Genomic DNA, 26,997 nt, shown 5'->3' with positions numbered 1-26,997 from the left:
GAGGCATTAAATATATATTTCGAAAGATCGATTAAATAGATGATATTGATTTTGATCTTTTAGTTTGAAAATATTTGTATGGTAAAACATTCAGAACATTCTGGTCGGGAATGCTTTAAAATATAACCTATAGAGGGACTAAGATAAACTCTTTGAAGTGTATATAATTTATAATAAAATACAAAACGACTTGATACATTTACTTATAAGTAATTTAAGTAAACGTTGTGCCAAATAGCATAATATTTTATGTCGTAGTTTAAAAATGAATTTTAAGACAAAAAAAATTGGTGTTGATACGATCATGGAACATAAGTTACAAATTCAAGTTTCTTGTAATTTCATATAAATAAGTGACGGATTACGAAATAACGTTAACTTAATTTTGAACTTACGATTATAGATATCTGTAGTAAAGTTATATAATAAAGTAATTTTGAATTTGGAGTATACAAACAAATAGCTTGAAAGAGGAAGATTTTTATAGATTTTTCAACGGTTTTATTTAGTTCGACCCGTAAAGAATTTATTTGTTTGGGTCAAAATTATAAATTGAATTTTGAGCACCTTCCCGTTGTCAGATTGATCCGAAATTTGATACACACATTTAATTTAGATGACAATACAATAAAATAAAATCAATGACATTATAAATCTAAGATGGCCGCCGATACGAAATGGCGGATTACATATTTTTCCTCAACCCCCTCAATATGGGTATCAAATGAAAAGGCTACACTAGTAAAACACGATGATTATATCAAAATTTAAAATTCAAGATGGACGCCGTTTCAATATGGCGGACTAGGTACATATTTTTCCACAACCACCAAAATGTAGGTATCAAAAAACCGTTTAACTTAAAAGTTTTTTAAATGTATTTATATGCATATAATATTACGTGACCATACCTCTAATTTTCACCAGGAATTTTTTACTGGATATTATTTTTAATTCAAAACTTCGTCATTCATCAGCTAATAAAAATGATTTACTGAGATATTCTAAAGGTAATATGGATCGGATATAAGCTCTAGTTTTATTACAGACTCGATTACCGAGCCTTAGGTTTCTGGAATAAAGAATCTTTTATTATTATGATTTATATTCCACAGACATTAATGCCCGTGCCTTTGTTTTTACATTTACGCTTAATATTTCCGAAACTTTTTTTGGCTCACGTTTTAACATGTTTTTTTTATGGCCCCCGCTATTGGGGGCCTCTCGTTCTCCTTTTTTTGGGATCAGGGATTTTATAAATTTATTTTAATCTTTTCTTTATTTATCACTCTCTTTCACGCGTCACAATATCTTTCATTCTTTACTTTCGTCCTTCACAATATCTTTCGTTTTGCTCTCTTATACTTTCTTTCTTTCCTTGCCTTTCTTCCATCATCTTCTTACTCTAAGGTGGCTAGGTACATTTTATTTATTTTTATTCTTTAATTTTATCTTTATTTACACATTTATTTTATTTTCTTAATTCTTTATTACACGTTTCTTTTTATATTTCTTATTATTACTTACGTTTTAACATGTTAAAGTGTTTACTAAGTCTCTTAATCTATTTTAACGACGTCCTAACAATTTCGACTACACATTGCCATCCTAAGGTTGTGTACCAGTATCTGTACGACGGTTGGTGTTCGCCACATCGATAAATCTTGCGATCGCATCTTGAGTCTCGTCCGTGCAATACACGCACGAGTTCGTGTGATATGATAATGCTGCCTATGATGAACACTGTTATACAGCCTGAGGGTGTCTGTCTGACGGACAACGATGACCATCTCGTGGATGGTGATCATCCGGAGTAAAGACTACAGACTACAACATGACAGAAAGAAAGATGAGATGCAGGCAGGTTCCTAACAGTTCTAGTGGAACTTTATGACATAGGCCTGTTTTCAGCAGTGGACGTCTTACGTCTGAAAATAAAAAATGGCTGCTGGGGCCTGAAGGTTCACAAATATAAACCTGGAAAGAGAACGCAGGATGTCAATTCACAAGGTTCTATAACCTTGTTAAGTACTTTGGACAGTTAAGGCAGGTATCTCCATAGCTTCGCGGGAGTTTAGGGTGGGGGCCCTAAACTCCCACTTGCTTCGGCGACTCTGAGGCGGACGATGGTTCGACGTGGTTTCGAATCATCGTGATAGCACCGGTTTGGGGGGTAGCGTATCCACGCATACCCCGGGATGGGCTATCGAAAAAATAGCACGGCGTGAGGGAAAACCGCGTTGACCTGACCGGGAGATACCGCGGTCACCCGTGTAGCGCAGAGGGCGACCACCGGGGAGGTTTTAGTGGGAAGGAATCCCACATACCCCTGTCCTCCCCCCATAGGCAGGGCATCTTGAACACCGGAAGATTTCCCCCACCGAAACAAAAAAAAAAGTATCTTCATAGCTGTATTAATAAATTAGTGCACAAACCGCCTAAAGGTACACGGAGGACACTGCAGTCCTCATTATTAAGTGTGATATATATATATATATATGAAATAATATTAACGTTATTTATTTTTCCAATGCAATAATTATCGGTATTCGTACACAAAAACAAGTTGAATTCGAATTAATAGCCACATTTCGGCTTGAGTTCGATCATAAATGCATTCTTGGACCCACCCAGCAACGATGGTCATTAGTGTTGCAATTTAAGAAACAATTTGTAAATGGGCTGTGACTGAATTGCATACGTAATTTATTTCCTGAAGTCATTATTCATTCTGTGCATTCCATAATCCAGATTCGACCACCAACGCGGCGTTTCAACTCTTTGCGCCATAGAAATAAGAATTATTATATATACAATTTTACTTAAGTACACACAAATGATTGATATGACACCTAAAATATAGAATATCCACGAACGCCGAGATTCAACTGACCTAAGCAAAATGAACGAGCGAGATACTCGGATCCGAGTAGATGGTACCTAGGTAATGACAGAACTCGGATACGAGTAGCTGGTACCAAATGTATTAATACCAAGTGTTTTAGTAGGCCTCCATTAAGTTTAGCCAACCTTATTCCACCATTTCCGTTTCTCTATAGAAGGAATAAAAAGTCGACTCACTGTCGCCCTTACACGACCAAGTTACCTTACCGGCGTATTAAGGGTTTCGATTCTACGTTTCTGACCCATACAGCCTGAATATGGAACAATCTACCGGCTTCCTTATTTCCTGAGAAGTAATACCAAAGATATCTCGCGTTGGTCTCCAAGTCTTCGTTAACCACTGTCTTCAACGTATTCTTGGTATATACTGGCCGGAGAAAGTCTCCAATGTAGATCTCTGGTGGATCGATCAGCAGATCAAACGCCGCAAGTGGAACTGGATAGGCCAAACGCTCTGAATGGATCCTGATCACATATCGAGGCAAGCTATAGAGATTCCTCAAAGAAAGCAAACCAGTGGCAGTTGACTGACGTGGAGCGAAGTAAAGCAAGGCTCAAGACCGCTCGGGATGGCGACGTACTGTGGACGCCCTCTGCCCCATCTTGGAGACATAGAAATAAATGATTACCCGGGTCTCTTTTAGTACGTGAACAGGTACCTCCTAAGTCTGCATTCTTCATCTTCGATCACATATTCGATGTCCAACAGGACAGTTGGTGGTCAAAGGCAAAATAGTCAGCGATAAAAAATCAAAGGCTTTCTTATTTCCTGAGAATTATAACCCAGGTTTCTTCAAGCACGTGAACCTACTGATTTTGCGTGTTTTAATCATTTCATTCGTTTTAGTTTATTTATAAAAATATTTTTTATATTTCTCCACTTCAAAAATTAAATAATATGTGTTATATTTTCATTGTCGTAAAGCATTATACTATATTTTTGATCGACAACATTTTTTTTTGATTGTCGTCAAATATATTACAGCTAGCATGAAATAATACTAGTGTAGTGCTAGTGTGATTATAAATAATAATAATAATAATATGACTTCCCCTTAATAGAGACAATAACAAAAGTGTGAATGAAAACATTTTTACTTCCTTGTTTTGAATAAAGTTAAATTTTAATTACTTATTAACTTATAAGTTAGATTTTAATTGATTTGGTTTCTGTGGGAAATCTAATTAAAAGTATATACATCATATAATAAAAAAATAACTATGCTATTCATTATTCTGGTTTGTGTGAGAATAGAGTAATGTTTTTGTTTTTTATTTTTGCTACATTCTTATAACAACCGTTTTTGTGATTTTACAAAAATATGAAAAAAGTGGTCAAATTCTCACGGATAGTTTTGTTTAGTAAACTTGGTTATATACATTTATTGCCATTAGTCGATGATATCAGGCATCTTCATTTTAATCGTCTTTATTATAAGATTACTTTTATATCTATCGCGATCTTATATACGTATTAGATTTTTATTACTTACGAAACACAGAATCGTTTTTATACTGAAAAATCGATGTTCTAACAGTTAAATATCGATGTTTTATTAGTTTTTATTAGTCATCATTTATTTCCATGTCCCCAATTATTGCCATGTCCCCAAGCTGGGGCAGAGGGCGTCCACAGTACGTCGCCATCCCGTGCGGTCTTGAGCCTCGCGCTTTACTTCGCTCCACGTCATTCCAACTGCCTTCACTTCTGCAGTGATGGTCCGCCGCCAGGTTTACTTTGGGCGGCCAGTTCTCCGCTTTCCTTGAGGATTTTTTTTGTGGCCCCCGCTATTGGGGGCCTCACGTACCCCCTATCTTTTGTGGGATAGGGACTTTTTGGGCAAATTGATTTAATTTTTACTGAATTTTTTTATTATTTTCTTTTTCTTCTTTCATACTTCGCATTGTCTTTCGGTCTATTCTTTCATTCAACAATTCTACTCTCTTTACCTTTTGCTCTGTATTACCTTTCATTCATTCCTGATTTCTTTTTACATTTTCTTATATTACATTGTTATTTTATATCATAGTATTATATATTATTTTGCTTTTATTTTGTCTTTATTATCTATTTATTTGCAATATTTACTTTTTATTTCTTTCTATAGCATTATTTATATTTATAATTTTTTTACAGAGGGTGATGAATGAATTTTGTCTCTTTTTCGCTTATTAGGGAAGCTATTGACTCCTCCCTGATTTTTACGCCAGACCGGCACTCGAATTCGAGCCGGATTCCTTGAGGATTCCATTCTAGGGCTTGCCTCGGTATGTGATCAGGGTCCCTTCGGAGCGTGTGGCCTATCCAGTTCAGTTTGTAATACAAATCGATGTACGAATTATTATATTTCACTTAAATGACACTATTACGAAACACTGTGACAGATTAAATCGTTTTCAAATATTAATATATCTTAAATGTCCAAGTCTAATGTGTTTGTAAGTCGAATTGATTTGTTTGACGCAATTATCCTTTCAAAGATAAAGTTTTGATACGTCTGTCATAAATATCAAATGCATTTAAATCAAATCAAACATTTAGTTCAAAATATCTTACAATTGAATTGAATAATTTTAACAGACTCAATTGACGTGTTTGGCAATATGACATGCGTGTCCCCCTTTTGAATATACATATTTATTTAATAAGTGTTTTTTAAAGGAAAACAAAAACTTAATTTGAATGCAATTAAAATAGTTAGTTTATTTAAAACAATTGTAAGATTTTTCCACGATTTAACGATGTGATTCAAAGCTTTTTTTGGGATTTTTTTACAATAGATATAAAAATTATAATTCTATTATTTAAAAAACAAAAAATACAATGCGCATTGTTTATATAAATTGACGTAATTTGGTAGAATGTCTGTCAAGTTATTTCCTTAACAAATCAACGTGACGTTCAAAAAGTAATTTATTCCGAATTTCTGGTTTTAAAAATAATATAACTGCATTTCTGTATGCAAGAATACAGTTATCATCATTTTAGCTTTAGGACGATTGAACAGATGCCGCTCCTTTACATTTCTAATAAGATCGTTAGGAAGTCACCTTCTAACTTGCAACATTGAAAAGTCGTTCAAAGTAAATGGAGTGCAAACTTAAAGTAATATAAGTGTCGTAGACCCCTTACCATGTTTTTCCGTGTTGGATAGACCCCCTACTTACCTGATATTGATTTTCTGAAAATTTCTAACTGTAGTGAAGTTTAGTGTTAAAAACTTAAAGTAAAAACACACGTTAACTTATTCATTTATTAATTGAATTTAAATTAAAACAACTCAAAATAAAATTTTGTATCTGTTACGTAAAATATACGTATCATTAAATAAGCTATATATAAAATAACATAAGCAATAAGTCAATATTTTTAGTGAGAAGGATGAATAAATTATCAACACCTCGGCTAATGATGTCCAGTCTGTTTCTTTTTTTCGTTAGGAGATTGGTAACAGCGCTGAACCCCCTTTCCACTAGGTATGACGATGGAAAGGAAATTACAAATTTCCTCGTTATATTGCATAATACGGGATAAGTAACGGGTATGTTGTTTTGCAGCCAGAATTGCTGATATTAAGTAAATGGGTACTATCAGTGTATGTGTTGAGATCCACTATCATGAACCCCCATTTTCATTTCATGAACCCCCAAATTTTTTTTCGCTGACGTCCCTTGTTGGTTGTCATAGACCCCTAGGGGTCGATATAGACCACTTTGGGAATCACTGATCTAAACAATTTGTGCCAATGGTTTTGATACAAAGCAATATTTACCTATTCAGTATCCTAAAGACTACATTTAGGGGAGTGTGCATCAGAATTACACCAAATATTCCCTCATTTCCTTCCTTCCACCGGACAAAAAGTTTGGATTCACGACATCCGTACACGGTTGAAATTCCTTCCACGCGCACTAAGCGTTTTGCTAACACATTTATAGTGAGAACAGCTAAGGAGTGGAACAGCTGGTGTCGTTGTTTCCAGACATTTATAACTTATGAGTCTTCAAGACAAGAGTGAATACGTTTCTTCTGGGCAAGCATGTACCATCTTAGACCTCGTCACCTAAGATCAAGCGAGACATAGGTCAAATGCTTCGTCAATGAATGATAAAAAAGTTCTTCTGTTTTCAGGATACTAGTTATAGATCACCTAATTTTAAAAGATGAGTTCTTAAAATGAATGTAAATAATTCTTATCATCATCAAGACATAAGATAGAAGACCATGCATGGCATAGACTTCTCCAAAAAATGGTCACGAACATTGGTTTTCCGTAGCACGTATCCAGTGACTTTCAGCCATCTTGACGTAGGTCGAAGAACAGACGAGCAACTTCTGAAGTGACAGTGGAGAATCATAAGGATAAGGAAGAGAAAGGTCGTGGCGATCTTTAAGGCAGGCCTGACTTGCAGTGGGCGTCCATCGGCTGAAAAGAGAGAGAAGAGAGCGGCAGATATAAAGCGAGACTGGAAAGATACTCTAACCAGCTCTCTGTGCAGCTGACAATGCCACAGACAATGCGGCTGAAAAAAAACAAATTTCAAGCACCAATTAAATGAAAGAGATGTTTCCAATGGCCAATATATTCTAATCGTTAGTAATAGTTCAAAACATCTGCTTATAATGTAACAACTGATTGCATATAGAGAAAAAAAAAGTGTCTTAATATCTTATGGAAATTATGATGATACAATTAGCTAACCGAGATCTCGGAATAGGGTAATTACCACAAATAGACCTCACAGAAATGTTACAAATTACTTACGAAATAACTAATTTAACATTTCTTAATTGCATCATATTGCAAGGTTTCGAATACGTTTTAAATTCATAGCGATATTTCGTGATAAGATAAGACAAAAGATGAAGATAAAATTCATTTATTTAACATTGAAACTTTTGGAAAAACTATTATTGATCGTCAACTTATTATATTTCTTTTTTAATCTCTTTTAATTTTGACTTAACTTAGCTTCTTGTCTGGGAAGAAGCAGGAAGAAATTCGACAGCAACACATCTTTTTACACATTTTAGCATAGATTTATATATATGCAGATATATATATGTTCTTTGATTTGAGTATTCGTTAATTGAATAATAATCTTTTTTTGTCGTCAAAACATTAAACGTTCAAAGCCCAAATTTGCCTTTGATTTTAAAAAAATAAGATTTTTTTCTTATCACCCAAATACTATATTTCATAAGAACATATAATTATAGACTTATTTTAGTTTTTTACTTTTTCTGCGATGAGATCCGCAAATGAATAAAGTCACCGGCGTATATCCAAGAATCGCTTGTCTGAACTGGCAATAGGCTCGCACATAGCTCGTGCAACCGATGGCCATTTGGACCGAAAGGTTCTCTAGCATTAGGTTGACCACGAGCTGGTACATGCGGCGTGGGTAGGCCCACAAGGATGACCGACAAAATAGTTATGGTCATGAGAAATTGGTGTCTAAAACTATTTCATCATCAGCCTTGGACCTCAGCTGCAGACACAAGCCTTTCCCATATATATCTAATGCGACTTGTTAGAAGCGATAGTTGAAATAGTGTGTCGGAGCACCATTACGTCATCTTCAGTGGCGCATCGAAAAGGGGAATTCCAAAGAAATGTAATTGTTGGTGACCAGCGATGTGTTAATGGGAATTCTTCCTGAGGCCAGTAGGTCTTGAGATAGTAGGAATATGAAGCCTGAAGAACATTATTCGAGGTACGTCCGTAATTATATCGAACAATTTTATTTCTGTGGAATTCCCCATTTCGATGCACCGCTGACGATGACGTAATGTTGCTCCTACAAGTGTATCCCATTTAAGTTAGTAATTTAAGTTTACAGCGAACACGTTTTGAAATACATACATACATATATATATATACATGTTAAAAACATGTTAAAAATGTATATCATGAAAGTTAATTATGCTCAGTACATATAAAATGCAATGGTTAAGAGAAAGACAAATTTTCGTTTTACACACATATATATATATATATATATATATATATATATATATATATATATACGCAAGTATTATTGGAATGAAATTTTTAAATTACTTTATAGTTCAAGCCCTCGGAATCTTTATGTGCCATTTGGACAACAGTGATTGTACGGTCCAAAAAAAAAATTTAAAAATCGATTACTTTTGGCTCTTTTGATAAAACATACACCTATTTTTATAAAGATGTAGCAAATTTTACGAGATTATTCATGCAGCCAGTGACTGCTGGGAAAAAAATCATGAAATACTACATGACTTATAAAGTGGGTCAAGAAGCAGCAACGAGGAATATGAAGCAAGGAGAAACAATGTATTAGTTATGCATGTAGCTTGGGTTAAGACTGTAATTATATGTCTGTACTTCATTGTATTGCCGTAATATAAACTCATCTAAGCATTAATTAACTGTTCATATGCCTCGAGTTGTATAAATAACACAATAAATAAGACTTCACTCTTTAAGCAATCGTCTACTTAGATATCCCTTCCACAGTACCCACTTTACTCACTCCTTCGAAATACAACCTATTCTTCTCTAAAACGCCCTCCTCCTCGACATCAGGATGATCAGGAATCGTTGCGCATTCAAAGCGAAGGTTCTAAAGCTGTTGCTTGACAAGCTGTCATCATTATGATTATTGTATCTTATTATTTATAGTATAGTAGATATATAAACATATATATATTGTGGTAAGGTGTATAAATGTGACGATTTTTTCTCTCAATTTATTTGACTTTTTTATTTTATTTTTATCTTTTATAATGTTAAGCTTGTATAACCTACCTTTGTTAATTTATTTCTGCACAGCCCAAAGGTTAACTGGTAGAGAAGGCCTTCAGAATTAAGTTCGCAGTTATACATAAAATGTATAAAAAGTATTTAGAATAAATGAATAAATAAAGTATCGAAGTACTTAATAAAAATAGAGGCAAAATGGTATATGATATTATAGTCGATTTAATTTTGTCCAGTCTACTCCTTTTTATGTTCCATGTTGAGTGTAAACATGATATCGTTCAAACACATTTATAAATATGATATAAATATTTAAAAACATCATACCATTTAATGATTTGAACAAGAGAAATATCCCAGCATTATTTCAGCCGTAAGATGTTCACTGCTGGGGATAAACCTTCTCCGGATTTTCAATAAGACTGGTCGAAAGCAGCCTGCATAACATGTTTAGATGGTTGCACATAAAGGTAAAAGAAAGAAACATCACCTCATTGGTGAACAAAGAGGAAAGCTAGATCTTTCGAAATTACTGCCGAAATGTTATAGGGAAAGGAATCAAAAATATTAAAACTTAATAATAGCAGGAAAAAGAGATAAATCCCAAATTATGACTGAGAAATCATGTGATAAAAATTTATCAAAAATAGGAAATCAATGAATATAAAAATGTTAAATAAATACAGGAAACAAAATGAACATTGTACAGTAGTAGTCCGGAAGGAATGGTAAATGAAAGGATGCGATGTATGAAATGTAAAGGAATGAATAGAAATGAGTGATGATGTTGAGGAAAAAAGTAGAATGAGTAAAAGATAACAAGATGGACTAAGAAGAATGAGCTAATAAAAAATAACTTGGAAGAATAAGTTAAAACTGTCTCCGTACTCAAGACGGGATAATGTACTAGAGGCCCCAAAATGGGGACCACATTGAAAAGAAAATGTCTTTTGATGACCTTAACAAGGTCATATCCACCTTGTTATATCTGACAGAAGATTATTCTCTCTATTTCCGCCATTGTTCTAGAACAATCCAGAGTAATCTAAGAATAATAAATAAAACAGAAAAGCGTAGATTTCTCTCATACATTAAACGCCAGAAGTCGTCAACAAGTAGTAAGATAAAAACGTATTGAAGGAATCATTTTTATTATAAAACACTTTGTTGACTGTTTTATGGTGGGCATACCTCGTTTGTGGTTTTTCCTTGAGTTTTTGAGTTATTAAACAAAAATACTAATGATATCATCATTATCATTTAAACCATGGAACGTTCAGTGCAGGACTTCAATAGGACCACTTTAACCTACCAATCTACGACATATCTAGGCAAAACAAAACCGTGTAAGAGAAAGTGTGGTGAGGAATGGAAGGCGATGCGTAAATGTAATGTGGTTGAATTTATGTTGAATGTATGCTGAAAGGTAGAAACTGTGAAGGATGAGAAAGAACGGGTGAAAGTGGGATGGTATATGTCTCTGTACCGAAAAGAAAGATGGGAAAAGAGTGTTTAAAAATAAACAAAAACCTACCAAACTGCTGGGCCATGTCGGTAACATTAAGTTGTATGAGAATTAAGCTATAGTCCAGCTTCGAGTAAGAGATCACTTGCCGAATCTAACTCAGACAAGTGTTAAGAAAGCTCCGAAACCTCTTTTCGTCCAAAATACCGCAATGTTTGTCGACGAACGTCTTTGACAATGTGTGTTGCCGATGATGACATACGGATCCGAGACGTGGTCACTTACGACGGGCCTCATAGAAGACACAGAAGGCTCACGTTCACCCCGAGAGTAATGGAGAGAACTATGATTGTAGTTTCGCTGGGAGATCGAATTAGAAATAGGAGATTCATAGAACCAAGATTACCAGCTCCAAGTGGCATCGGGCGGAGCACAAAAGTTCTCGAATGGAGACCACGATCCAGTAGATACGGCGTGGGTAGACTTCCCACTAGATGGACGGATGATATAGTTAAGGCCACGACAAGTTACAAGATGTGGACAGCACAATATGGATCATCGTTACGATCTTTGCGGGAGGCGTCCATCCGCTGAAAAAGGAGAAGATAGAAATTAAATTTAGACCAACAGAAGATAGTATGTAAAATACTATAATAGAACTTAAAAGCCGGTTAGTCTAGAAAATAAGGAATATAGTAAGTGTAAATGTAAGAAAATGTTGTGTTATATATAAAAAGTCTCAGCAACAAGACGGTAGAGGTAAGAAGGCGTGAAAAAAAGCAAAGGTATCTTGTCGTGTAAAAAATACACTATCAATAACATTGATGACGTCATCATGTATCATGTTTCTACGATTTCCGTGCGACGGAACACCTGCGTGTGCGCATGGAGCAGTTCCTTTGCATATATTAATGTAACATTAGATAATCATTACTGATAATTGAAACGTTGTCGGAGTGTGATGAAATAAACGATTTTATCTACGTGAGATTTAATTATAACACGAAGATGTGTAAGCGATAAAATATATATCATTTCTTTTTAATCGTGTTGTTGAAATATAAAGAATATGTGATATTTACATTTTCCCGTGATTTATAACATAATTTTTTTTTAATAATTCCTTTATAATTGATTTATTATAACATAAATATAGTTAATGTTTTAAATCAGAAAAATATAAGTAGAGATTGTTAGTTTAAGTTTTGACGTACGTTTGACATATTTTGATTACTTAGTTGATATAATGAAAAAAAATGTTGAAATTTTTATTTTTAAAAAACAATTTTAACAACTCACCATAATGTAAATGATCTAAATAGCATATGTATATATATATATATATATATATATATATATATATACACACATATATATGCTCTACGGCTCGGAATGCTGGACTGTAAGTCAGAGACACGAGAAAACACTTCATGTCAATGAGATGAATATGCTTAGATGGTCGGGTGGCGTCACTAGAATGGGCAGAATACGGAACGAATATATCAGAGGTTCGTTTAAGGTACCTCCGATCCCCAGCAAATTACAGGAAAATAGATTGCGATGGTATGGCCACATTCAACGAAAACCACATGACCACGTGGTAAAAACTGCCTTAAGCCTCCCAGAATTCCCAAGAAGGAGAGGGCGTCTAAAAGCTACGTGGGGGTCTAATATCGGATAGGAACTGGAAACCCTTCAACTTGATGCAGAGACAACCCAGTTATACATAAAACATATAAAATGCGTTTATATAAATAAATTACCCTGATCATTTTGATAAACTTTCATCGAAAAATAAATACGAAGTTACACAAAATTATTCCAAGGTTTTTTTCTAAATAGGTTAGGTTAGTAAAATGGCGACCTTGTGTAAACACAACCTAGAACATCCGCTAGCCACAAAGAAAGAAACATAATTAACGCACAAGGCCGAATTCGAAATAGGCGCGAAACACATCGATCGCTTGTTAGGGCTAAAATGATTACTATATCGACTTTGACACAATTTCATGACGCACAGTACGCTTTTATATATATATATATATATATATATATATATATATATATATGTATATATATATATATATATACTCATATATATACATACATACACACACAAATATAAATATATATATACATATATATATATATGTATATGTATACATATAATACATACATAAACATAGCAGTTGCTATTTTAAATTTAAAACAAAATTATGCGTTCATTATAATATCAATAAATCAAGTTACACTCGTTTCGATCAACTCTTGAATGTTATAATAAGATTTATTTAATAATGTATGCTTAATTTTAGATTTAAAACTGACAAAATGGGGTCTAAAATACCTTGTGAAACTGTGTTATATATAACTACAGTCAAACCCATGAAGGATATATTAAATATTTGATGACAAAATTTAGTAACACCATAGTTACAATTGCTCTACCAAGAACACACGGTTAAAAAGAACAAGGCATATAAAAAGGATAATAAAACAACAGGTTGTTATATCACTACGCGTAATTTAACCGTGAAGTCGTTCCATTGAACTTGAGAATATCATCTAGCCCGTACATTGCACAAGCGAATGCAATGCATTTAAATCGATAATTATAAACACAAATCGTTTTATGATGAATATAAACATGCTACAACTTTGAACTCTATGTTCTAGGCATAGAGTTAATTATCCTTTGACATGCGGTATTCCAGAAGTGATATACGTGAAGATTCATGGAGAAACAACGTACAATAATAAATAGAGACAAAGACACCAATAGAGCTGATAAAATATGAATATGAAAGTGAAAGTTGGAGTTTAGATGGCCTCGTAGATGCTCTTAAAGCGGAATTTAAATAAATTCCCCTATTTATTCCAAAGCCAAGATACTCATCTCCCATCGGGCATTCTCGAGCTCGAAGCAATGCACACGTATTACACTCAAGACACCAACATGTGAAGGTAGACAGGGTTGGACCACGTCTTCTGATCGCTGAGTAGTACTCGTTTCGCAAAACTACACTACAGTTACAGCACTATACACCTACACGGGTATAGTCCATCTTCGTGTAAACTACATCTTTGTAACTGAGATACAATCTACTAGAGCAGGGCTTCTTAAACTATGGGTCGCGACCCCAAATTCGGCAAAATTCTGGGGTCGTGAGATTTTAATGTCAAATGTTTATATATACCATTTTATAACATCACTAGAGTTGGTGGATTACAGTGCACATGCAGCGTCTAGACACGCGCATTTGTTGAAGATTTTTACACTAATATAAATACAATTTTATAATTTTTTGTGCAATTTTTAATTTTAGAATTTTATATGTTTCAAAACTAATTCTTTAACTATATATTTTCATATGTATATGTATATTGTTAATAAATAAATCATGGAAAAATATATATTTTTTTATAGTTGTATGGGGTCGTCAAGAAACTAGCAATCATATATGGGGTCGTGAATGACAAAAGTTTAAGAAGCCTAAGAAGCTGCACAAAGCCAAAATATCTAGCAGCGTGACTTTAAACATATCATATACTTTACATAGTATATACTATATACTATGACAACCTTCCATACTATCAACTTGTGATCAGGGAGCAGTCAAAGTACAAGTCAACTTAAAAAAGTCAGTCAGCAAAAATTTTTTATGCGTTTTCACCTATTTCAAATAAACCTGGATAAATTGACTCTGAAGTCTATTGCAATGCGAAGGTAAACAGTAAATAATATGAATATGTAGTAATTCGATTTTTAGATATCGTGCCTTACACAATTATTGACAGGAAAGAAGCTAGAAGCTATGAAAGAGCAGTGATGATCGCAGTTCGCGGGTTCAATGCCCGGAATACAATGTTATATTATTCACAGTTTGGGCATTTCTTATGTGCGATCACTTCACATTCTTCTTTTTATGCGGTACGATCTTTCTGTATACAATGTTGTATATAGTAAATTTTTGATGTCGTATCATCTATAAAGGAACACATAACGGAACCATTTTTTTTTTAACAATATAATACATAATAACATAACGGAACAACTTTTAATTATATATATATATATATATATATATATATATATATATATATATATATATATATATATATATATATATATATATATATATATATATATATGTATAGAATAGGTAGCAGCATCTTCTGTGAGGCCAATTAAAATTACAGCAACAAAAATATTCTTGAATTTGAAAGGGACTCTTGCTTGATAGCATTTAGAAGAGAATTCTGTTTTTGAATACAGTGAAATAATTAATACAGTGAAACACTTGAATTTAATATAAAGAGGTATATACGCAGAGCCTTTTATATCCTGTCACCATAAACAAAGCTCAAAAATTATATATTTAAATCAATTTTTATTATATGTTAGACATGACAGTCACATGTATATTTACAATGACAGCATCAAAATAAAGTGTAAATAAATCGTGATAATAATATTATAAAAATATTGAAATATAATCATTATTTTATAGATATAAGAAGGATTTCTGACGAATGATAAATTTCGACATATTGATATAACATTCTATACCCTTGATCTCCAATCGGTGGAGAATTTCGAAAATTGAACTACACAGACGAGAAGATGCATATATATATCTCAAGAGAAATATGTCCATATGTAGACAAAGATATTTATACAGGTATGTTAACATGGAACAGTTTTAAATTGATTTTAGTATTTATAAGTAGATTAAGGCTTTCATCGTTATTACAGCTATAAAGCCTTCATCCAACGTCATCCCACGACTTATCATCAGTCTACATTATAAGCGGCTGTATAATCCTATTCTTGGACAAATCCATGGTCTTAACAGCAAAACCTTAAGGATGTTATTAGAGAAATAAAATAAACTAGGAAATAAGTCCAGTGATAATGTCCTGTGATAATATAGGAAACAAATTGAGACAGCTTAGGAATGGAAGTGAGGCATAAAAGGCGATGTTTGAAAGGAATGCTAAGAATCAAAGATAATGTGTGGAAAAAAGAAGAATAATAAAAGAGTTGAAGAAGTATGAAGGAAGAAGGTAAAATAAAAAAATTAAAAGAAAAAAAATAAGCAAAAAAGTCTGTATCCCACATGTGACAGAAATGAGGGATTTCCAAAAATGGGAGCTATAAAAAAGGGCAAAAAAGGAATAAGGTAGAAAAATAGAATACAAGATATTGTGAACGAAAGAAATGAGAAATGAATGAGAGATATTCAGAAGAATGAGAGAAAAGCATGACATAAATAATATTCACCAAAAAAATAGTAATTGTATAAATAGCCCACGTTTTACAATGGTAAGGAAGAACGGAAGGTCCTCCACACAGGAGCCATAAAAAGGGGCAAAAAAGGAATAGGGTGGAATAAAAGAATGCATGATATAGTGAAGGGAAAAAAAGAGAAATAAATGGGAGATATACAAAAGTATGAGAGAGAGAAGTATGACAATAATAAAATTCAGTTAAAAATTGTTAATATTATCAATATTCTCTGCTTTACCATGGTAAGGGAGAACGGGGGATCCCCGAAAATAGGGGAATCTACATTAGCTGGCCGTCTGTTTCGGGCGCCATGTGGTCTGCCTACTACCACTTTAGTTTATACATATATATACTATGTATTGCCATGTGGAGGATACAACTAACATATATGTATATATATTAAAGTGAAAATAAATATATTGCAAAATTTAAGATCTGAATCAGTTGCAATCGCAATTCTTATATTTTAACATTGACCGACGTTGAAACAGATTTCGTTTTCGATTCCAAAAATAATTTCACAATTTTAGTGATTCGTTGTGAGTATATTTAATGCGTTATTTTATTTTATAACAACACGGCTATAAAATATTTCGGAACATTCGTAAATGATATTTCTGTAATAAATTTATTTGAAAAGAACAATCGTTACGGACATTTTATTATAGTTCTATATATGTAAATTATATGTAGTGTTTTAAAATTTCGTTAAAACATATTTCGTGGTAGAACCTTGAATATAGCATATTTAAGACCATTCCGCAAGACAATAGGAGTGGCGAATAAGTTTAAGCTTTTTCATGTTTTTTTTTTGTATTATTTTTTTAATTCATAGCACGCAAGGACCAAGGACCTGTTAGGGCAGCGTTGGTCTTCCACGAGGTGAACATATGACCTGATAATGTCATAATACGCTGGATATAGAGTCTTCCACTAGGTCTTACCTATAAGAGTGATGTTTGTCCACTTGAGGATGTCTTCCGGCTGAAAATATGATGGTGATGACATTTATAATGTCACCAATAGAAGGCTGTTTATCTAATGTTATGTCTTCGACAATTAGCAGAAAGAAAATGACATTACAAGTTATATCTCTATTTGTGGTAAACAATTTACAATTCATTTATTCATTACAATAATAAATATAATACTCTTACGGTTGTGTTGCAATATATCTATAATAACGATTTATTTATTTAGAAACAGTTATAGATACGGTGTTATATAATAAATAAAAATAATCTGTAAATACCTAGTTCAGTCTTTTAACACAAGGTATATGTATCCACAATGAAATTCTACAATCAATTTCAGATCTACCAATGTAGAGATTTAAAACCAATATAAAAAAATATTATTGAAAAAAGTATATTATACTATCCAACAATACTATACTGATGTTAATGCGTGGAATTAAATGTTGATGCTCAATCAGGAAGCTAATTATTGTCGCGCGCTCTTTATAAAACTATATTTGTAAAGAGCAACTGTTGAGTTTCTAGCCGGCTCTCAGCAGAACTGCCTTCTGAGCCGGCGGTAGCTTCCTGTAGGGACAACAATGCCGACATTTTATGTTGATTGACGATAATAATTATATATTTGTTAAGATATATATACATATTATAACAATTTGATTTTATTGAGAAGTTGTAGCACGGATGTAGAGGGTTGGATTCCCGAGATACAGTGTTATATAACTCATACTGTGCATTAATTATATAGGATCGTCACTGCTCACAAATAAGCTTCCAGAGTATGGGCACCAGCGTCCTCTGTGTACCATAATACCACACTGCAATCGCCAACTCGCCTGGTAGTGATATTTGTATATCCCCCTAAAGATATCTTTGGGGGAGGCTGATACCTTGTAGTGGACGTCTATAGGCTTGAACGAACAATTATAACAATCTAAAATTATTCTTTTCAATAATGCATCAAAACACCTTAAGGAAATGTATTTATTATTGTAGATTTTACAAGATATGTCTTATTGGTCAATTTATGTAAAAAAAAATTGTAATGTATTTTAAAAGGCGAAGGGCGATTTAAAGCTTGTAGTCGAGGCTTGGGTTTGGACCCTCACTGGGTGGACAGAGAACATAGTTGAGGACATGGTGGCGATCTTTGGGGGAAGGTCTATACGTTGCAGTGACGAAAATGGTGATGAATATGTGAAAACGTTGTCTAGTGTTATATTAACCTAACCATAATATCATCATGTACATCGTCATCATAAATTCCAAAAAAATAATAGAAATCATCACTTGGATCATCACCACGATATCAGTGTTATAAAAACAATATATATAAACAAAATAGATAAATTTATTTTATCAAAAGGTTACAAAACACGAGTAGACATTAAAAAAACATCTGATTCTAGAATTTGATTTCGGATGATTTAAATAACATGCTTATTTAATAGATTTGTAAATTTTTCAATAATTTTAAAGCTTTTCGATTTTGATTTAACCAAAGTTTAACAGTTTTATTGACTTAATAAATAATTCGATTATAAATTTTACACATCTTCTGTGACGAAATATGTTTTAATGATTTCTGATTTATATATCTAGCCATAAATTCTGTTACTGGCTGTATGTAAACACATACATTTATACATTTAAAAAAATATCATTTTGAATTTCGAACTTTAGCTTCTACTGTAAAAAAATGCCTTTTTTCCCGCCATTATTTTACGTTTTTTGTTTAGATAATAGGATTGCAGTAATTGCACTGTACAAAGTAGGTAAGGAACAAGCCGACACATTTTTGATTTTTGATTTGATTAGTCGTTTGACTTGATTGGATTAGTCGAATGTTTGTGTATCGTACCATCCAAAGGTTCACTGAAGCCATATCTGTTGTTGACCCTGAGAGATCCGACCGACCGCGGTATTCAACAAACCAGGCTGTTAATGCAGTCAAGGCTAGAATCCGTGGAAATCCCATAAGGAAGCAGAAAATACTTTCCAGAGAAACGAGAATCCCACAGAGGACACTTTATAGGATTATCAGACAAGACTTAGGTCTAGGGGCTTACCGGAGATACACAGGACATACCTCAAATCCTCAAATCATCTTATTTTTAAACGGTTTTATTTAGTTCGACCCGTACGGAATTTGTTTTGGTCAAAATTAGAAATTGAAATTTAAGCACCTTCCCGTTGTCAGATTGATCTGAAATTTTGTACACACATTTAATTTAGATGACAATACAATATAATAAAATCAATAACATTATTAATCTAAGATGGCCGCCGATACAAAATTGCGGATTACATATTTTTCCTTAACCCCTTTAATATGGGTATCAAATGAAAGGGCTACACTAGTAAAACACGATGATTATGTCAAAATTTAAAATTCAAGATGGACGCCGTTCCAATATGGCGGACTAGGTACATATTTTGCCACAACACCAAAATTTGGGTATCAAAAAACCGTTTAACTTAAAAGTTTTTTAAATGTATTTATTTTACAAATTATTGGATATTTTCTTTATAACATATCTCATGGTTACACTAGGTAGATGAATTTACATAAAATATATTCTATGTTCATGGCAACAGTTAATTTTAAAACAATTAATAAGGCCACAATTGTTTAATAGGTTTTACCAAAAATGCGACGTAACTGGATTCGGTTTCAAGTGTTGCATTAATAAAACAATTACACAAGAAAATTTCCATTAATTATGGTTAATTAAAATTAAAGATGATTAGCGAAATATAACGACGGAGTTAATACTAATGCGTTGCAATAAAAGGGAAAGTGATATTAAATTTCGTGAAAGAATACAACGCACACTCAACTAGGTCAGTGCCATCCGTCTGTTGATATTTTCGTAATAGTCTAAAATAATTTCATATGAAAAAATAAATTAAATTGTCAGTTATTAAAAGTGATTTGTTGGAGAAAGATTAGACTGCGGTGCGTTGAAATTCGACCTTCTCTGCGGTCATACAGTTTGTCATATATAAGGTTAGTTTAAGTGTTTTTCGGTCTGAATTTTTGTGTTTATTTTGAAACACCTACGACCTGACATTTGGTTCGTATCGCAAGACTTTTTTTATCTTTATATCGAATATGCGTCTTACATTTTCAAATTAAGAATTCTCATATGTCCTAACTTGAATTACAAAATTTTTTTTATACGTTCCAATTTGCTTTTTGGTGGAATTATATTTCTCTTTACAATTTTGAATATAGAAGTTATATTTTTTATTCATTATGTTACTTATGTCGTCATACTTATTGTTCTTTCACATCCTTATCGATAAAGGTAAATCGATATTTTAAAATGTCGGATAAAAGATATTTATTTATTTATTATTATAAAACCATAAACGTTTAAGTTTTCAATAACGCCTATAATCTCCATTGAATACAGTATGATTGGTTATATTTTAATCAACCTATATAAAGTATCGTCTATGAAAAATGTTACTTTATTTTTTTATTCGAATGTGGCGTTCTAAATTCGGGCGGTACAGCCTGCAGAGACAGATTTTAAGGTGTAATAGGTCAAACATCGAAATCATTTTTTTTCTAAGTTATCATTAAGTTGTATATCATCTTGGATACCGTTGATTTTTGCATAAGTTTAACAAAATTAACTGACAGTAAATGAGCAATACATTCACCTGTTATATGTTTAAACAATCACCCTGTATAAAAATTTAATTTACAAAACAACGCTTTCGGCCCAATTATTCGAAAATATGTCAAAGTCACTAAAAACTTGTTATATTTTTGTATATATTCAAGAAGGTAGGAACATATAATTGCAATAATTTATACAACATGAAGCGCGTGATAGTTCTTATGTTAAAATATGAGACTAAGAAATTTTCTTTAGTAGAATCAGCAAGTAAAAGAGATGGTGAAATTTTCATGTCCAAATTTTACAATCAAACTAAGGTATTAATAATTTTATTTGAATTTGTAAAAATTTGTCGCAACTTTGATTTTTATCGCAAATAAGTCGCCAGTGATGTCGGATTAATTTTATTCCCGTGTATATTATTTTTAATAAATATATTTATTTAACTAAAAAGATATTTATTAGGATAATTATTCAGGTCTATTAAGTTAAAATACGTCAATTACTAATTAAAATATTCTAAAACGGAGAAATTAAAAGTATAAATAATAATTAAAACTGACAAATAAGTGTAAGAGCGTGTTTATTGATATCTACTAACAAAGAATCTCAAGCTCTTATACAATAAATAGCCCGCACTGGTTTTTATATATGCTCTTGATATCTTCTTCTTCTTCTTCTTCCTTCCATTTTCCCTTTATTTGGGGTCGGGTCTCCTTATCAATTTGCGCCAGGCCACTCTTTCCTGGGTTGTCCCTGCATCAAGTTGAAGGGTTTCCAGTTATTATTTATGCTCTTGATATAAGATGCTATCATTTTCGCTTTAAACATATCAAACTGTTTCTATGTTTCAGGCGCGAACTCTGCTTACAACATGTCGATCGTGGATTCGTACAAGCGGTTCATGGAGAGGAACAGTGGTAAGTGTTTTAAATATAATTTTTACAGATCATAATTACCATGTCAGCTGACAAATGCCCATTTCAGGGTAAAGCCTTATCTCTACGATTGCTACAATAACAGGTCTTTCGTTGCCCATATTCAGCAACTTCTTGAGGCCTCGACTATGCCTTTGGTCTATTGTGTGACCTACTCACGTCGCATCTATCGGCACGTGGTTGAATTCAAGAACCTTTTGGTTCCAACAGCCGTGCATGTATTTTTTTAGATTCTAAAATTGAAAAAGTAAACAGGGGTTTATTTACGCTTGATGTAATTCATGCTTATTAAAAATTTTGTTAAGGCGGATTTAATATCTTTAGGCATTCTCTACCAGGCAGTCTAAGGAGATCAAAGATCCAAAAATAAGGTATTTAAATAGACAATATACATATAAATGTATACATTAATATAAGAATAGATGAGTTTAAATTTTAACCAAAGTATAAGTTAAATTGATTTCGTATTTAAATTTAAACTACGATTTATTAAAATTCATTCGTGATAATAAATTTGGGTTAAAAAAAAATAATTTCGCGACAGTTACCCGTGTCCTTGACGGGTCATCTTTTAATAATCGTCCTTATATGGCAACCGTGTACCGCACCTGGTGAAGATGATAAAAATTCCTCGAGCGGTTCAACCAGTTACCCAACCGGTCGACGCTCAGCCGAATTATGATAAATCGGTTGTGTAACCACGCGACATTTGACGCGGACATTATAGACATATAATATGTTATATATTCTGTTGTTAAAAAAGATATATAAGTAGACATTACACTGAAGTATTTAAGAAAATCAAAATAAACTTGTATTAAAATTTATTAAAAGACGTATTGAGGAGTTTCTACCTGCTTCTTCTCCACAACTATAACACATTGCGAAGCAGAGTAGAGTCAAAAAAATATAGATTAAATAAACATTTAGTTGACAATCAATAAGAGATTAAAAGTTGCAATGTTGAATATGTTATATATTCTGTTTGTAAAAAAGATATATAAACTGTATCTGTATCAAAGTTTATTAAAAGATGTATTGTTGTGGAGTTTCTTCGTGTTTCTTCTCCACAACTGTAACATATTACGAAACAGAGTAGAGTCAAAAAAATCTAGATTAAATAAATAATTAGTTGACAATCAATAAGAGATTAAAAGATGCAATGTTGAATATGTTATATATTCTGTTGGTAAAAAAGATATATAAGCTGTATCTGTATCAAAGTCTATTAAAAGATGTATTGTTGTGGAGTTTCTTCGTGTTTCTTCTCCACAACTGTAACATATTACGAAACAGAGTAGAGTCAAAAAAATATAGATTAAATAAACATTTAGTTGACAATCAATAAGAGATTAAAAGTTGCAATGTTGAATATGTTATATATTCTGTTTGTAAAAAAGATATATAAACTGTATCTGTATCAAAGTTTATTAAAAGATGTATTGTTGTGGAGTTTCTTCGTGTTTCTTCTCCACAACTGTAACACATTGCGAAGCAGAGTAGAGTCAAAAAAATATAGATTAAATAAACATTTAGTTGACAATCAATAAGAGATTAAAAGTTGCAATGTTGAATATGTTATATATTCTGTTTGTAAAAAAGATATATAAACTGTATCTGTATCAAAGTTTATTAAAAGATGTATTGTTGTGGAGTTTCTTCGTGTTTCTTCTCCACAACTGTAACATATTACGAAACAGAGTAGAGTCAAAAAAATCTAGATTAAATAAATAATTAGTTGACAATCAATAAGAGATTAAAAGATGCAATGTTGAATATGTTATATATTCTGTTGGTAAAAAAGATATATAAGCTGTATCTGTATCAAAGTCTATTAAAAGATGTATTGTTGTGGAGTTTCTTCGTGTTTCTTCTCCACAACTGTAACATATTACGAAACAGAGTAGAGTCAAAAAAATATAGATTAAATAAACATTTAGTTGACAATCAATAAGAGATTAAAAGTTGCAATGTTGAATATGTTATATATTCTGTTTGTAAAAAAGATATATAAACTGTATCTGTATCAAAGTTTATTAAAAGATGTATTGTTGTGGAGTTTCTTCGTGTTTCTTCTCCACAACTGTAACATATTACGAAACAGAGTAGAGTCAAAAAAATCTAGATTAAATAAATAATTAGTTGACAATCAATAAGAGATTAAAAGATGCAATGTTGAATATGTTATATATTCTGTTGGTAAAAAAGATATATAAGCTGTATCTGTATCAAAGTCTATTAAAAGATGTATTGTTGTGGAGTTTCTTCGTGTTTCTTCTCCACAACTGTAACATATTACGAAACAGAGTAGAGTCAAAAAAATATAGATTAAATAAACATTTAGTTGACAATCAATAAGAGATTAAAAGTTGCAATGTTGAATATGTTATATATTCTGTTTGTAAAAAAGATATATAAACTGTATCTGTATCAAAGTTTATTAAAAGATGTATTGTTGTGGAGTTTCTTCGTGTTTCTTCTCCACAACTGTAACATATTACGAAACAGAGTAGAGTCAAAAAAATATAGATTAAATAAACATTTAGTTGACAATCAATAAGAGATTAAAAGTTGCAATGTTGAATATGTTATATATTCTGTTTGTAAAAAAGATATATAAACTGTATCTGTATCAAAGTTTATTAAAAGATGTATTGTTGTGGAGTTTCTTCGTGTTTCTTCTCCACAACTGTAACATATTACGAAACAGAGTAGAGTCAAAAAAATCTAGATTAAATAAATAATTAGTTGACAATCAATAAGAGATTAAAAGATGCAATGTTGAATATGTTATATATTCTGTTGGTAAAAAAGATATATAAGCTGTATCTGTATCAAAGTCTATTAAAAGATGTATTGTTGTGGAGTTTCTACCTGCTTCTTCTCCACAACTATAACACATTGCGAAGCAGAGTAGAGTCAAAAAAATATAGATTAAATAAACATTTAGTTGACAATCAATAAGAGATTAAAAGTTGCAATGTTGAATATGTTATATATTCTGTTTGTAAAAAAGATATATAAACTGTATCTGTATCAAAGTTTATTAAAAGATGTATTGTTGTGGAGTTTCTTCGTGTTTCTTCTCCACAACTGTAACATATTACGAAACAGAGTAGAGTCAAAAAAATATAGATTAAATAAACATTTAGTTGACAATCAATAAGAGATTAAAAGTTGCAATGTTGAATATGTTATATATTCTGTTTGTAAAAAAGATATATAAGCTGTATCTGTATCAAAGTCTATTAAAAGATGTATTGTTGTGGAGTTTCTACCTGCTTCTTCTCCACAACTATAACACATTGCGAAGCAGAGTAGAGTCAAAAAAATATAGATTAAATAAACATTTAGTTGACAATCAATAAGAGATTAAAAGTTGCAATGTTGAATATGTTATATATTCTGTTTGTAAAAAAGATATATAAACTGTATCTGTATCAAAGTTTATTAAAAGATGTATTGTTGTGGAGTTTCTTCGTGTTTCTTCTCCACAACTGTAACATATTACGAAACAGAGTAGAGTCAAAAAAATCTAGATTAAATAAATAATTAGTTGACAATCAATAAGAGATTAAAAGATGCAATGTTGAATATGTTATATATTCTGTTGGTAAAAAAGATATATAAGCTGTATCTGTATCAAAGTCTATTAAAAGATGTATTGTTGTGGAGTTTCTACCTGCTTCTTCTCCACAACTATAACACATTGCGAAGCAGAGTAGAGTCAAAAAAATATAGATTAAATAAACATTTAGTTGACAATCAATAAGAGATTAAAAGTTGCAATGTTGAATATGTTATATATTCTGTTGGTAAAAAAGATATATAAGCTGTATCTGTATCAAAGTCTATTAAAAGATGTATTGTTGTGGAGTTTCTACCTGCTTCTTCTCCACAACTATAACACATTGCGAAGCAGAGTAGAGTCAAAAAAATATAGATTAAATAAACATTTAGTTGACAATCAATAAGAGATTAAAAGTTGCAATGTTGAATATGTTATATATTCTGTTTGTAAAAAAGATATATAAGCTGTATCTGTATCAAAGTTTATTAAAAGATGTATTGTTGTGGAGTTTCTTCCTGTTTCTTCTCCACAACTGTAACATATTACGAAACAGAGTAGAGTCAAAAAAATCTAGATTAAATAAATAATTAGTTGACAATCAATAAGAGATTAAAAGTTGCAATGTTGAATATGTTATATATTCTGTTGGTAAAAAAGATATATAAGCTGTATCTGTATCAAAGTTTATTAAAAGATGTATTGTTGTGGAGTTTCTTCCTGTTTCTTCTCCACAACTGTAACATATTACGAAACAGAGTAGAGTCAAAAAAATCTAGATTAAATAAATAATTAGTTGACAATCAATAAGAGATTAAAAGTTGCAATGTTGAATATGTTATATATTCTGTTGGTAAAAAAGATATATAAGCTGTATCTGTATCAAAGTTTATTAAAAGATGTCTTGTGAAGTTTCTTCCTGCTTCTTCTCCACAACTATAACTCATTGCGAAGCAGAGTAGAGTCAAAAAATCTGGATTAAATAAATATTTAGTTGACAATCAATAAGAGATTATAAGTTGCAATGTTGAATATACGCCGGGGCGGCTATAGCTCGTATAGCGCCCGTGTGCAATGAAACCCTATCGCCCCCTAGACCTGACCCCCCCGCGGCTATAACTATTAACTTTGCCGTCGTAACAAAAAAGTTTTTTCATATTCCAATAAGCTATTTTATAAGTAGATATAGCCACTAGTGTGGTATTAGTTACGGCCATGTTGGTCCAAGAAGATGCTCTTAGCTGTCTTGCTTAACTTAGCTGTGCATTGTACATCCTGCACTATAGGTTAAGTCGCCCCTGAATATACAATATATGTAATAAAACAGTATGATATTCCTATGGCTCCTCCTATTAGGAATCTCACGTTCTTCCCTGCCATGTGTGGAGCAGAAAGGCACTTTGGGTTTATATGTTTTCCAATTTTTTCCTTTTATTCCAATTTATCCTTTCATTATTGACAATCTATATCTTTCTTCAAC

At 32.1% G+C, this 26,997-nt stretch overlaps 1 protein-coding gene across 2 annotated transcripts in view; it reads left to right on the top strand.

Moving 5' to 3' along the window:
* Positions 1-26,997, top strand: part of LOC137930919 (very long chain fatty acid elongase AAEL008004-like) — a 66,219-nt gene that overhangs the window by 23,410 nt on the left and 15,812 nt on the right. Inside the window, exons 1-2 of one of the 2 annotated variants that reach the window (XM_068774281.1) lie at positions 20,213-20,389; positions 21,866-21,931. In XM_068774281.1, the coding sequence (XP_068630382.1) occupies positions 21,886-21,931 (46 nt within the window). In that variant the 5' untranslated portion in view covers positions 20,213-20,389; positions 21,866-21,885. Of the gene's footprint in view, positions 1-20,212; positions 20,390-21,865; positions 21,932-26,997 lie in introns of those variants that run through there. The other variant, XM_068774280.1, reaches the window with a different exon arrangement.

This window comes from Battus philenor, unplaced genomic scaffold, assembly GCF_028537555.1.
Source record: "Battus philenor isolate CCGP_79_NKW_IND1 unplaced genomic scaffold, ilBatPhil1.0.hap1 SCAF_7, whole genome shotgun sequence".
In the NCBI taxonomy this organism is placed as follows: domain Eukaryota; kingdom Metazoa; phylum Arthropoda; class Insecta; order Lepidoptera; family Papilionidae; genus Battus; species Battus philenor.
The sequence above is the reverse complement of the archived record's forward strand: the minus strand, read 5'-3'. Positions and strand labels throughout refer to the sequence as shown.